The sequence below is a fragment of the Xiphophorus couchianus genome, chromosome 3 (assembly GCF_001444195.1).
Source record: "Xiphophorus couchianus chromosome 3, X_couchianus-1.0, whole genome shotgun sequence".
Classification (NCBI taxonomy): domain Eukaryota; kingdom Metazoa; phylum Chordata; class Actinopteri; order Cyprinodontiformes; family Poeciliidae; genus Xiphophorus; species Xiphophorus couchianus.
In genome coordinates this window covers 1,659,206-1,672,370 of record NC_040230.1, presented here as the reverse complement: position 1 = coordinate 1,672,370, position 13,165 = coordinate 1,659,206, and the positions used below count along the sequence as shown (strand labels likewise).

Below are 13,165 nucleotides of genomic sequence, written 5' to 3'. Positions count from 1 at the left end.
ATCACTCTTTTGGCTGGAGGAGCCAGGTTGGTGGACCATTACACGTCATTTACTCAGAATGCATTGCAGCGTGAACAACATGGCGACATTCCTATGAAAATATCTTATTAAAATTTATAAAAACTAAATAACCTATAATATTATTACCGTATTGTTTTTACATCTAAGATAAATATTTCCCAAATAAGGTTATAACTAATCGTGGGTCCCTTTAAAGCTTTAAAGCTTGGGCTGGCTGTGACCCGCCACCCACCAGTGAACCGTCAAATGTGCCACTAATAAAAACAAATAATCAGGAGGCATTTGCCACAAAGTAAAGCCACAGAGAGCATGTAACAGATATAAATGGGTACATTGTTCTGTTTGGACGTCCAATGATGTCAAAGCTTATTGGGTTTCCTCAAGCTTGTTCTTTTCAGCATGAGCTTCAGACGTCTGATCAGATTCCAGTTTTGGAAAACAAAACTTCTTTATCTTCCTAATGTAGCTCTGAGCAAACTGCAGCTGGGTTTTCGTGTGCCTTTGGGTCAGTGGTTCTGTAGGTGATTGAGTTCAGGCATGGAGACCTTCAGTCCTCAGTCTGTCCTCACTGTGGGACCTGAAACCTCTGTGGCTGATGCCACCAAGCCTTGCTGCTGGTCTTTTGCAGTCAGTCGATGGTTTTTGACCACCTGCCTCCTTGGGAATGTGGCGGCTTTCTGTTTCTGCCACCAGGGGGCGTAGCCATTGTCCCTGTAACTTTAAAGTTGGGTTTTATTCCTCCAGCTGTAATTCTATGAACATTCAGGCCATTTGCTACCTTTTTGCCTCTCTTAATGTCAGTGCCTTTGACTAGGCCATTATTGTAACATGCAATGAAACATTAAGTTCTTCCTCAAACAGGATTGGTGAAGGCCTTCATTGGTTAAATCAGGGATGATCAAGAAAAAACCCTGATTTGTAAACACATGCTCTCATGAAGCATTCTGTTCAGAGGGATGAATAATTTTTAGACTTCATCTTTGGAAGTAGTTCTTTATGTTGAATTTAAGTAAAATTATTTTGTTTCATTAGGTTTATTTACATTTTTAGCTTTGTGTAGTATCATTTATTTCTTAAACATCTAAGAAAATTTCATTTGTACCAAAACCCTGTATTGCTCTTGGGGTTGAATAATTTTAGATTCAACTGTAAAACAAGCTTAGTCTTTGCAGCTATTACAGATGTGAGTCCTGACCTGTTGACCTTTTTTGTATGTCCTCCCTTTATCTCACAACCCACTTTCCTGTCCATTCAAAGTCAAATAAAGATCACTAGAGCCAAGAAAGTCCTTTAAAAATTTTGATTTTTAAAACATTTAGATCTCCAATCCACTCTTCCAAGTTTGTACAACACCTTTTCTTTACTGCAAGTTTAGTTTCTTTTCAAGTGTGTTTTTATTTAGAGAGACACCTATAACTCTCACAAGTAGATGCTGACAGTTTTCAGTTTGATGTCAATAAGCTGCTGTACAATTTTTATATTATAAATGTTCTGAGATTCATGTTTCTGTCTTAAAGCTTCTGGATGAAAGGGACTCCCCATACTTTAGGAGCAGCACTGCATATGCCACAAAGTAAAGCTACAGAGAGCTGGAAAGCAGAAGACAAAAAAAAGCCCAACAGTTTCATCTGTGAGCGTCCGATGACTGCTTGGCCCTATAACTAACACTGTTCTCTTAAAGTTTCAACAAGGATTACTCAACTGTGTCATCAATTTTTGCTTTTAAACGAGAAAATTTAAATTTTATGTCCACAGCGACAAGTCCGATAAACTATTAGCAACCCTGCTGAAGGGCTCTAGGGCAAGGCAAATTATTTGAAAACAAGATGTCTGACGTCTCCCTCGCAGGTCCAGATGGTCTTTCATCAGAATCTTTAAAGCAATTCTCAAACTTACTTTCTTTGACTCTCCTTTTGCAGTCCTAGTCTGCTACAGTTTGTACCAATTTTCACACCTCAAAACCATTTAAATTACAAACTGGCAGCCATCAAGGCTGCTCTCTAAGCCCCCTGCTTCTTGATCTGGCCATAGAGCCCCTCACCATTGCAATTAGTACCAGTAAGGAGATATCCAGCATTCAGAGCAATGATATGGAACATAAGGCATCGCTTTATGCAGACGATCTTTTACTTTTTATTTCCACACCATCAGTCTCGCTGCATTTTGCTCTCGATCTGTTTAGCCAATTTGGTCAGATTTCTGTGTGTAAGCTGAACCTTACCAAACGTGAGCTTTTCCCTCTAGGTAGTAAAACAAATGTCAGATTTTACTACTGCCTTCTCCTATTTCTTATTTTATTATTGGTCTGCCAACCCTTCATGCGTAGTGTTTGGTATTTTTACCATAACTTTGCTAACCGTCCTGACTGGGTGATCATGAAGTTACACAGTGACAACAATATATCCCTTCTGGTCGTTCGCCCAGTTTCTTTGACAGAGTCAAGAGAAACTGAGGCATAGTTACTTAAAAAAAATAACTTTAATTGGATTACTGATTACTTAAAATAACTTAGTTACTTTACTGATTACATGATTTGGAAAGTAACGAAGTTACATTACAAGTTACTTTATTAGTTACCTCAATATAAATATCACATTAAGCTTTGCCAATGCTTACATAACTGCAAGTTATTTTGTAATGGTAACATCAACAATGTATATACACTAATAAGGTTGAACTGAAGGGGAGATTGTTTAACGGTCAAGCCATTGTGAGAAGAACTCTAAAAAATGGAAAAAGGGATTATTGTAGGCATTTATGTAATAGGAAGAGAAGCAGTATGGACAATGATGAGGAGAGTGAATGTGAATAAGTGAATATAGTTATCTAATCATGTTTACATGTATACAACATTAATATATTTATAAAAGATTAATATATTCTTTCAATAAATTAATCTTGATCTGGGACCCGAGTCCAAATTTTGTACCGCAAACAATCTATTGTGAAATATTATGACAATAAAAATTCTTGAATCCTTAAATTTCTTTAAATGAAAAGAAATGTATAAAAAATATTTGCTAAGCAAATACAATAAGATATGATTATCCCTTTTATGAGTTTATTTACAGTCTCAAATTGATTTTATTGGGGATATCATGTTTTAGAAAAGTGCTGTTTTGATTTTGTGATGCTGTATGAGTGATAGTAATAAGTATTCAAGGATTTTTTTATGGTCATACCACCTAGCTTGTTTGTCATACGAAATTCGGACTCCGATCCCAGATTAAGAAATGTACTGCACAATAAATGTATAATAAAGTAACTTAAATAATTCATGAGGTGAAACTGTAATAGGTGCAGCTTTAGTTCAGGATTCCCTGGTGGTCTGTGTGCAGGATGCGTGTTGCCTCAAGGTTTTTTTCTCAGATTTCATTCATCTGTTCAAGGTGGAAAATAGAAACTCCCACAGTGCTCCAATGCAAAACAAACATTTATTCCACAGTTTTTGCACAACCCATAACCTCCACAAAATAAAACTACAGTAGAAAATTACCGATTACTTCTCGCCTCAGATTTGGGTATACTGGGGTACACAGCACTCTTTGTTATGGGGATGATGAGACAATAGAACATATTGCACTGTCAAAATTATGACTTAGAAAAATAACGGTTGATGCAAAATGAAAAAAGAATTAAACTTAAACTAGATTTGATTCACTTATTTAGCAGTAACTTGAAAAGTAAACGTTATCAGACAATATTTTGCTTTATTAACTTAAGCTATGTAATCCTTTAGTGTCGTTCAATTCCACACTTCATGCCAGTGGGTGGCGGTAATGCACCAATTTCGTTGTTTGCAAATAACCATCAAAGAAGAAGAAAGCAGCCATTACTGAAGACTAATTTCTGTTTTCACAGGTGGGTTAAGTGCACAAGTATTAGATGGGTGTAATTTGTAGAAGTGTTTCGAAGTGCAGAACAGTGTTTTATTGACATCGATTCTGTTTTCATATATTTCTGTGTATTTAGAAGTGACTGTTTATTACTGCCACTAGCTTAAATGCTAACTTCCGTTACTATAAACACCTTGCATGTTATTTAATTTCGGGCATGCGCAGAACAAGACCACGACTGTTTACATGTCGCTTCAGCGGCAAAACAATTCCGTTAACAAAATGAAACCTAGAGACGGAGGCATCATTAATTTAGGGCAGTTCGCCATAGCAAAGGGAAAATAACGCAGAAAAACAATTGAACTGCTCCAAACCACTCGTTCATGTTTCTCGGTCCCTGTGTTTGCTTCGCTACGCAGACCCGTTGCCATAGAAATGACTGACAACAGTTACACTATTATATCAATATTCAACAGTAAAATCCGTTGCTTATGTATTAACCCCAAATTAAGGCTGTTGCTAGTGGGTTTACCCCTTGTGCCCAGTGCAGCACTGAAAAACTTCAGTCCCCGTCCCCCTGCTGAATGGACGCCCTTCCGGTCTGTATAAATAACGGTCAGAGCGGACAATCAGCTCCCAGATTGATTTATTCTCCATCTATTTAGGAACCAGGGAGGCCCATTGCTGTTTCCAATAGGGTTTGTCATTTAAGGCTATTTCTGTGGGGTTAAAGGCAAAGCAGGATGTAGTCTATGCCTCACTGGTTCCGTCCAGACCACAACGTGAAGCATCCGCTCAGACGGTGCAGACATTGGACATTTTATAATATCTAAATCTTTGTTTTTCCTGTAAAGGATGGAGAACAACAGCGACGACAGTGACTCTGCTACAGTCAATGTCAACAATGCCAAACATCCTCTTACATGCAAGTGACTCTATACATATTTTTTATTTTATGAGGATTAAAAAGTAACAATATTATCCAGATGCACTGCATACATTTTTATTCCCTCTGTAGGAAGTTATAGTTTCTTAACATGTCCTGTATCAGGAGTTGTTTTTATGTCACATGTAAACCTTGAGCTTTAATCTTTTTGTATGATCTGAGAGTTGTGTGATACAAATAAACTTCACTGATGGATTAATAAATAACTTATTGATTCCATTGGGGTTTTTTTCAGCTGAAGAAGAAGAGGAGCCATCAGCACTCCGACGCTCTTCTCTGTTGTTGCTGTGTTTGGGGTTGCTTTGTGTCATACTGACTGCAAACATCGTCTACAGTGAGTTTCATTTCAACAGAATAAATTTTAAGTTTCCTTTATAACAAGTATTTAAAGGTTTAAAGCATTGGGATGCAAGCGTTCAGCAGTAGGAGGAGTTCTGAGGGTTGACAAAAAGTCAGGGACACTGAAGTGTTACCAAGAATCAGTTCAACTTATTGCTGAAAGCTTGAAACCTGTCAAAGTCCTAAAGTTTTTAAGGACGAGCTAAAGGTGTAGTTGAGGAGAGGAGGATGTCTGGCTTGTGAACTGCAGGAATTTATCTTTGCATTTCGTAGATGATGTGGTTCTGTTGGGTTCTTCGGACCGTGGTTCCCACCAGGCACTGCAGTGGTTTAATGCAGAGTGTGAAGCTGCTGGATAGACGGTAATCTCCTCTAAATCTGAGGCCATGGTTGTTTACTGCGCCTTTAGTAAGCACACTTTCTATGTCCTGCTTCGCTGTGCCGTCCTTCGATCGGCTGCTGGTCTCTGTTCATTCCAACACAGACTAACGGCGCCTGTGGGTTTTTCCTGACAACTGCTGGCTTCTGGTCATACAAACATATTTGTATGATGACTTCTTTATGATGACTGCCATCATTAGATGATACTTGTTGCTTGTCTTATAGCAAGCAACATGGCAACAAGGTATAAGATTGTGCAACATATATTACATATATGGATAGTAGAATGATTACTTATGAGTTAGTTAATGATGAGGTCAAATCAGAAAATTTCTGATTCGATTCCTGGGGGGAGTGGTATTTTATAAAAACACACAACCATATAGTGCAAAATTATTGAATCATTTTGCACTATATGGTTGTCTTTAATAATCTAATATTTACAAAATAAATATTAAATAATATTTACAAAAAAATATACAGTCAAGTACTTCATTTAGTCAATTCCATGAAATCCCAGAAATGTTTTTTTTTTTTTTTCTTCTATCCAAGGCAAAATGTTGTAGCTCAGCTCCTTGATGGAGGTGAGAGGGATGATGGAAAAGGATCCAAATTCAGGTTTTTTTTCAACAATCACAACTGCGGCAGCGACAGACACCGTCTCCAAGCTCGCCCGGTGAGCAGCAGCTGTCTAATGAGACGGCCAATCCTGCGACACTAAAACAGGAACAAAGACATCGAATGGCCTTTGTTCTTGTTTGTGCTTAAAAGAAATTGGGAAAGAAAAGCTTTTTAAAAATAAATCTTTAAATTATTAGAATAAATAAAAGAAGTGAATCTTTAAGGCCTATAAGGTTAGGCAATCGGCTAACTTTATATTTAGAGCCTTGCTCACCCGCAACCAGTATTATGTTAAAATACACAGTAGGACAGCTGATAAACCTTAACATTAGCGCTTCTCTGTGGCGCCTTTCAGTCATGAAGCAGCGTGGACTCCTTTGTCGACCACCATTCACTGGAGCTCTTGTAGAAAGTTTGTCTACTCTTTCTCAGTGAAAGCTATTCCTTCCTTCTGGACAGCTGCACCTTCTGTCACATGCTCTGTGCGTCATCAGACTGCTGACGCTCTTAGGATTTGTAACCATGGATATCCAGCTCAACAGCACATGTAGCAAGCCAGAAAACATGGGGTAGGTTGTGACCTCCTCTAGGATGTGTACTGCATCTGCACTCAAGCAGGCTGATGAGCTGTACAATAAGACTTTGACCGATCTTCTGGAACTTCATGCTCCCATCAAAACCAGGCCTCCCAGTTTCTCTTGTTCGGCTCCCTGGTACAACAACCGTCTGCAGAAAATGAAGACAGCTGGACGTGTTCTTGAACACAGATTCATTGCTACCAGACTAACTGTACACTGACAAGCTTATTGGGATCACTAAAAGGCCTATGCAAGATCCCTGAGAGAGGCACGGACACGTTACCTTTCCGGTATTATCAGAAAACTTCTGGAAAAGCTTTTTTTGACAGTCCATCATCTCTACAAGTCACATACCTTCTCAGACTCAAATTTCACACAAGACCACTGCAGTAGTTTCTAGGATTTTTTCTGCTCTCAAAATCAACAACATCCCTTCCACTGTCTGTCCTTCATCTACTCCATCTCAACTGACTGATGACCTGCAGTTTGGGATCTCAGAGGCTTTCTGCCACTTTGTCCCAACATCACACCAATAGATTCATGACATTGAAAGGAGAATGAAGCCCACCACGTGTTCATTAGACCCCTTCCTTTGTCTCTGGTCAAATCATTCAAACGAGCACAATAACATCCCACTCTGCTACCTTAACTGACAATATCTTCATAAATGACATGGTTAAGTCATTATTAATTAATGACGTCAGTCATCACTTCCCAGTGTTTGTTGCATATGACGAAAAAAATTTGATCCACCAGAGATAAAGAGCAGAACGTATATGGGAGAGTAAGGAGTGAAGAGCCAGTCACTCAATTTAAAAATGATTTGTTGACACAGAATCAGGAGGTTGTTTATCAAAAAGAGGATATTAGTGAAGCTTATGAAAACTTTCTAGAAGTGTTCATGGAGCTTTGTAATAAAATCTGTCCAATAGGAGCAACAATAACAACAAACATAAATATTGTAATTCTCCTTGGATAACAAAAGGATTAAGAAATGCTTTCAAGAGGAGAAATATACTTTATAGAAAGTTTTTAAGATGGATAAACGAGAGAAGCAGAGTATAAATACAAAAATAAATTAATTACTATTTTAAGAAAATGTGAAAAATACTGCCTGATGTCCTAATAGGATTTGAGAGAGAAACTGAACATTTTGATGCTCTGATACAGATAGATTCACTGACTTTCTGACTAATTTGTGTGTTTATAGTGAGTATGATGACGGCCAATCAGCTGGAAAATATCAAAACCCTTACAACAGACAAAAAGCGACTGATTGAGGAACGAAAGATGATGGAAAACCAGATCGAGGAGGTGATCCGAGACAGACACCTGAGCGTAGTCAGAGCAGGACTTACCCGAGAGAGGCTTACTCAAGAGAGAGAGGAGCTGAACAAAGAGAGAGAAGAGCTGAGGAAAAAGATTGACGACCTGAGCTTAGAGAAAGAAGAGCTGAGCAAAAAGAATGACGATCTGAACAATGAGAAAGATGAGCTGAACAAAGAGAAAGACGAGCTGAGCAAAAAAACAGCAGAGCTGAGCAGCAAGACAGAGGAGCTGAGCAAAGAGAAAGCAGAGCTGAGCAAAAACACAAAGGACCTGAACAAAGAGAAACTCGAGCTTAACAAAGAAAAAGACAAGCTGAGCGAAGACAAAAAGGAGCAGAGCCAAGAAAAAGACAAACTGAACAAAGAGAAAGACGAGCTGAGCAAAGACAAAAAGGAGCTGAGCCAGGAGAAAGAGAAACTGAACAAAGAGAGAGCAGATCTGAGCAAAGAGAAAAAGTATCTGAGCACAGAGAAAGAGGAGCTGAAGAAAGATAAAGCAGAGCTGAACAAAGAGAGAGAGAAGCTGAGAGTATTGACAGACGAGGCAGAGAACCGATGCAAAAACAGAGATGCTCTGAAAAAGTTCTTCAATCACGTCATGAGATTTAGGACATTTCCAGTTTCAGAGATGTGCCCTCTATATAGTACTTACATTTCTAGATTAACTTTGAAACTCTGAATTATTCTTTTTTTAATATTCAGTTACAAACTACAATTACAAAATTTGAAACTCTTGATTATTAATTTTACTTTTGAAATATTCAATTAACAGTTTTACAAAACATACCAAACCATTATTACCACAGGTAGAGTGCTGAAGGTCACTTTTCTGACCACAAAGTGAGCCAGTAAAATTGATTCATTAGCAACAGGTTAACAGCCAAGTTTTGATTTCAGAGAATATTGTTTTTGTTTTTTTAGTGAACCCTGTTGTATGCTACTTCTGACTAGAATGATATTGTAATTTAATCACCTTCCAATATTGATCTGCACTCTACCTTTAAAATCTTTGCTTGAATTATTTTGATGATTGAAAGATTATATAAGTCCACATGGATTTCTTCTAGAAATGTATTGTTTTCTTTTTGAGATTATTTTGCCAAAGTTTCACTTTATTCTGCTTTGTCTAGTGAGAACAAAATGTCCGGCTTGCAGGGAAAAGGAGCCATTATACAAGGGACACTGCTACTGGATTTATCCATATGACATTGGTTTGCTAACCTGGTACCAAGGTGACATCTGGTGTTTTGATGATGGTGGAAGTTTGGTTGTAATTGATGATCTGGAGGAGCAGGTAAAACAAAACGCCACCTCTACTCTTGAAGTTTAAAGCTAATCTGGAAGTTTCTGGAAGATTAATGGCTTGACGATACTGAATAACGTACTAATTGAACCAGCGTCTCCTAATTATAATTTTGTTTAAGTGAGAATAGAAAACACAAAAGTGGAGTAAGTGTTACTTCAATACACAAGGATTTCTTAAATTGCAAGAAAAAAAAATCTTTTCATGTAATTTTAATTCTTTTGAATATCTGGAAATTGGGGTAATAGGCCATAAACTAACTCTGATTCTAACTCTGTACAAAACTTCAACATATGTGGAAAACATCTTTATTGACTTTAATGAGCTTTTATCTCTTACATTCACCAATTATGACTGTTTAATAATTGTGGGAGATTTTAACATCCATGTTGACAAGCCCAAAGACAGAGAGGCAAAAACCTGACATATTCTTGATCATTTTGCTCTAATTCAGCATGTTAAACAATCAACACACAATCTAGGACACACACTGGACGTGATTATCAGTAAGGGTGTGAATATTTCCAGTGTCTCTGTAACTGATGTCATCCTGTCTGATCATTTTGCTGTTATGTTTTAAAATTCTTTCTCCATCGACTCACTTAGTAAAACAGCCACTATCACAAAACGTTCTTTCACAGACAGCAGAAACATTTAATCAGTTATAGTCCATCTCACCTTTATGTTGTAACCATGAAGATGAGTTTGCAGATAACTTTCATTCTAAAATTTTAAAAATCATTGATTTTATTGACCCTCTAAAGCAGGGGTCTCAAACTCCAGTCCTCCAGTCGCTGTCCTGCAGTTTCTAGATGTGCCACAGGTACAAAACACTGGAATGAAATTACTAAATTACCTCCTCCTTGTGTAGATCAGTTCTCCAGAGCCTTAATGACCTAATTATTCTATTCACGTGGTGCAGCAGAGGCACATCTAAAACTTGCAGGGCGCTTGCCCTCCAGGACTGGAGTTTGACATCTGTGCTCTAAAGTGAAGGTTGTGTCTGGTAGGAACAAGTCTCCATGGAGACATGCGAGATATCTTTGTTTTAATAGGTAACTTCTCAAAGAAGTGGATAGAAATCATGTGGGGTACCCCAAGGTTCAATTCTAGGACCCCTCTCTTGGAGCGTTCACACTGAACATGTTTTGAGCGTCAGGCGCGTCTGGTTTACATTTAAAGTCTATGTGGAGCATTGGACGCGTTGAACGCACTCGATGTGTCAAACACTCAAAACGCTCCAAATGGTTCAAATTGCACTGTTAGGTGCTCTAAACGTGCCTCAACGGCCCTCCACCTGCCTCCACCTGCCCTCCACCTGCCCTCCACCTGCCTCCACCTGCCCTCCACCTGCCCTCCACCTGCCTCACATAAACTTTGAATGGAAACCAGACGTGCCTGACACTCAACACGTGTTTGGTGTGGACGTACCATCATTCAATATCCATATGCTCCCACTAGATCAAAAATCACAATGTATAATTTTTGATCTTTAACTGTGTGTTCTATGACTTTGTATTTTTGTGTGATTTTTTTATGTAAAGCACTTTGAACCGCCTTTTTGCTGAAATGCTACGCAGAGTAAAAACAAATTTTGACATCCTGTGACTTTTCAGGTTCTCCCACTTAGAAATCATGGATGAGTCTGAAATTTTCATCTGCATGTCCACTGTGAGAGACATAATCTAAAAATAAAAAAAAAATCCACAAATCACAATTCATAATTTTTTGAATAATTTATTTGTGTTCCTGCTGCAAATAGGTATTTGAACACCTACCAATCAGCAAAAATCCTGGCCCTCAAAGGCCTGTTAGTCTAAAAAGTCCACCTCCACTTATTATCCTAAATTAGAAGCACCTGTTTTAGGTCTTTAGCAGCATAAAGACTCCTGTCCACCCCACACAATCAGTAAGACTCACACTGGCTAAGACCAAAGAGTTGTCCAAAGACACCAGAGACAAAATTGTTGACCTCCACAAGGCTTGAAAGGGCTACAGGGCCAAGCAGCTTGGTGAAAAAAGATCAACTGTTGGAGCAATTATTAGAACATGGAAGAAGCTAAACATGACTGTCAACCTCACTCAGAGTGGGACTCCATGCAAGATCTGACCTCATGCCGTATCTATGATCCTAAGACGGGGAAAGAGGTTGTTCCTCAAAATCTTGCAACACATGGCCCTGTCATCCTCTCCTGTCCCATGTGCAGAAAAATACCCCCAAAGCATGATGCTTCCACCTCCGTGCTTCACAGTAGGGATGGTGTTTTTAGGATGGCACTCATCATTCTTCATCCTCCAAAAACAGCGAGTGGAATTAAGAACAAAACATTCTATTTTGGTTTCATCTGACCACAGAACTTTCTCCCATGACTCCTCTGGATCATCCAAATGGTCATGGGGAAACTGAAGACGGGCCTGGACGTGTGCAGGGGAACCGTCTTAGTGTATTACCCACAGTAACCTTGGAAACAGTGGTGCCAGCTCTCTTCAGGTCGTTGAGCAGCTCCTCGTGGTTCTGGGCTGATTCCTCGCCTCAGTTAGAGCGTTGAAGATGGGTCGTGGCTGGGTCTTCCAACATGACAATGAGCCGAAGCGCACAGCCAGGAGAACCGAGGAGTGGCTCCGTAGGAAGCATGTCAAGGTTCTGGAGTGGCCTAGCCAGTCTCCAGACCTAAACCCCGCGGAGAATCTTTGGAGGAGCTCAAACTCTGTTTCTTAGCGACAGCCCAGAAACCTGGCTGATATAGAGAAGATCTGTGAGGAGGAATGGGCCAAAATCCCTGCTGCAGTGTAGCAAACCTGGTGAAAAACTACAGGAAACGATTGACGTCTGTAATTGCAAACAAAGGCTATTGTACCAAATATTAACATTGATTTTCACAGGTGTTCAAATACTTAATTGCATCAGTAACACACAAATACATGATTAAAAAAATCATATATTGTGATTTCCGGATTTTTATTTTATTTTTTTTACATTATGTCTCACACAGTAGATTTGCATCTAAGATGAAAATTTCAGACCCCTCCATGATTTCTAAGTCAGAGAACTTGCAAGGTTGCAGGGTGTTGAAATACTTATTTTCCTCACTGTATACAAATAAACTTGTTTAATAAAATCTGTTCACAGGAGTTTATCAACAATCACACCACAAGATACAAAGGTGACCATGGATACTGGATAGGGTTACGTAATGTTCGAAACAAATGGTTGTGGGTTGATGAACGTAGGAACACTCTTGAGTAAGATCTATTATCTAAAAATATGCATATGCTGGAGTATGTAACTTTTCTAGAAAATATCTTGGTAACACTATTTGAAGAGGTGTGCATAAGACTGCCATTACACGGTCATAAACATGACATACCTTCTGTCATGAACATGAAGAAGTCATGAATTTCTGACTGTTGTCATTAAGTGTCAGTAGGTAAATAATGACACTTTTAATGCAAAGTTGGCATAATTTAAAATGTCTTTATGACAACTTGTCATTAACCAATCGTCTGTCATAAATGTCATAATAGATATTATCAAAATTTAAAACGTTATGTACGTTTGTGTATTACATTACTCTAAGGTTGTTTGTTGTTAGTCTTAACTGTGACAGGGACCATTTTAATTGTGTCATTAATGTTTTCCCTTACACATTGGACTAGTTACCGATGTCATTAAGTGTTATTACACCGTCAAGCTTTAATAACACATTCATTAATATTTCCCCTTACCTGAAATAAAGTGGAACAAGTAGCACCAGTTATAAAGATGTCATCAAGTGTTATTACACTGTCTAATGCTTTATTAACAGTCATTA

General features: G+C 38.5%; 1 protein-coding gene across 1 annotated transcript in view; it reads left to right on the top strand.

Annotated features, from left to right (window-relative positions):
• Positions 1-13,165, top strand: part of LOC114141698 (uncharacterized protein PFB0145c-like) — a 28,896-nt gene that overhangs the window by 15,161 nt on the left and 570 nt on the right. The window contains exons 7-11 of the mRNA XM_028012411.1: positions 4,712-4,782; positions 5,039-5,137; positions 7,933-8,694; positions 9,181-9,344; positions 12,484-12,596. Coding sequence (XP_027868212.1) covers positions 4,712-4,782; positions 5,039-5,137; positions 7,933-8,694; positions 9,181-9,344; positions 12,484-12,596 — 1,209 coding nt within the window. The remainder of the gene's footprint in view (positions 1-4,711; positions 4,783-5,038; positions 5,138-7,932; positions 8,695-9,180; positions 9,345-12,483; positions 12,597-13,165) is intronic.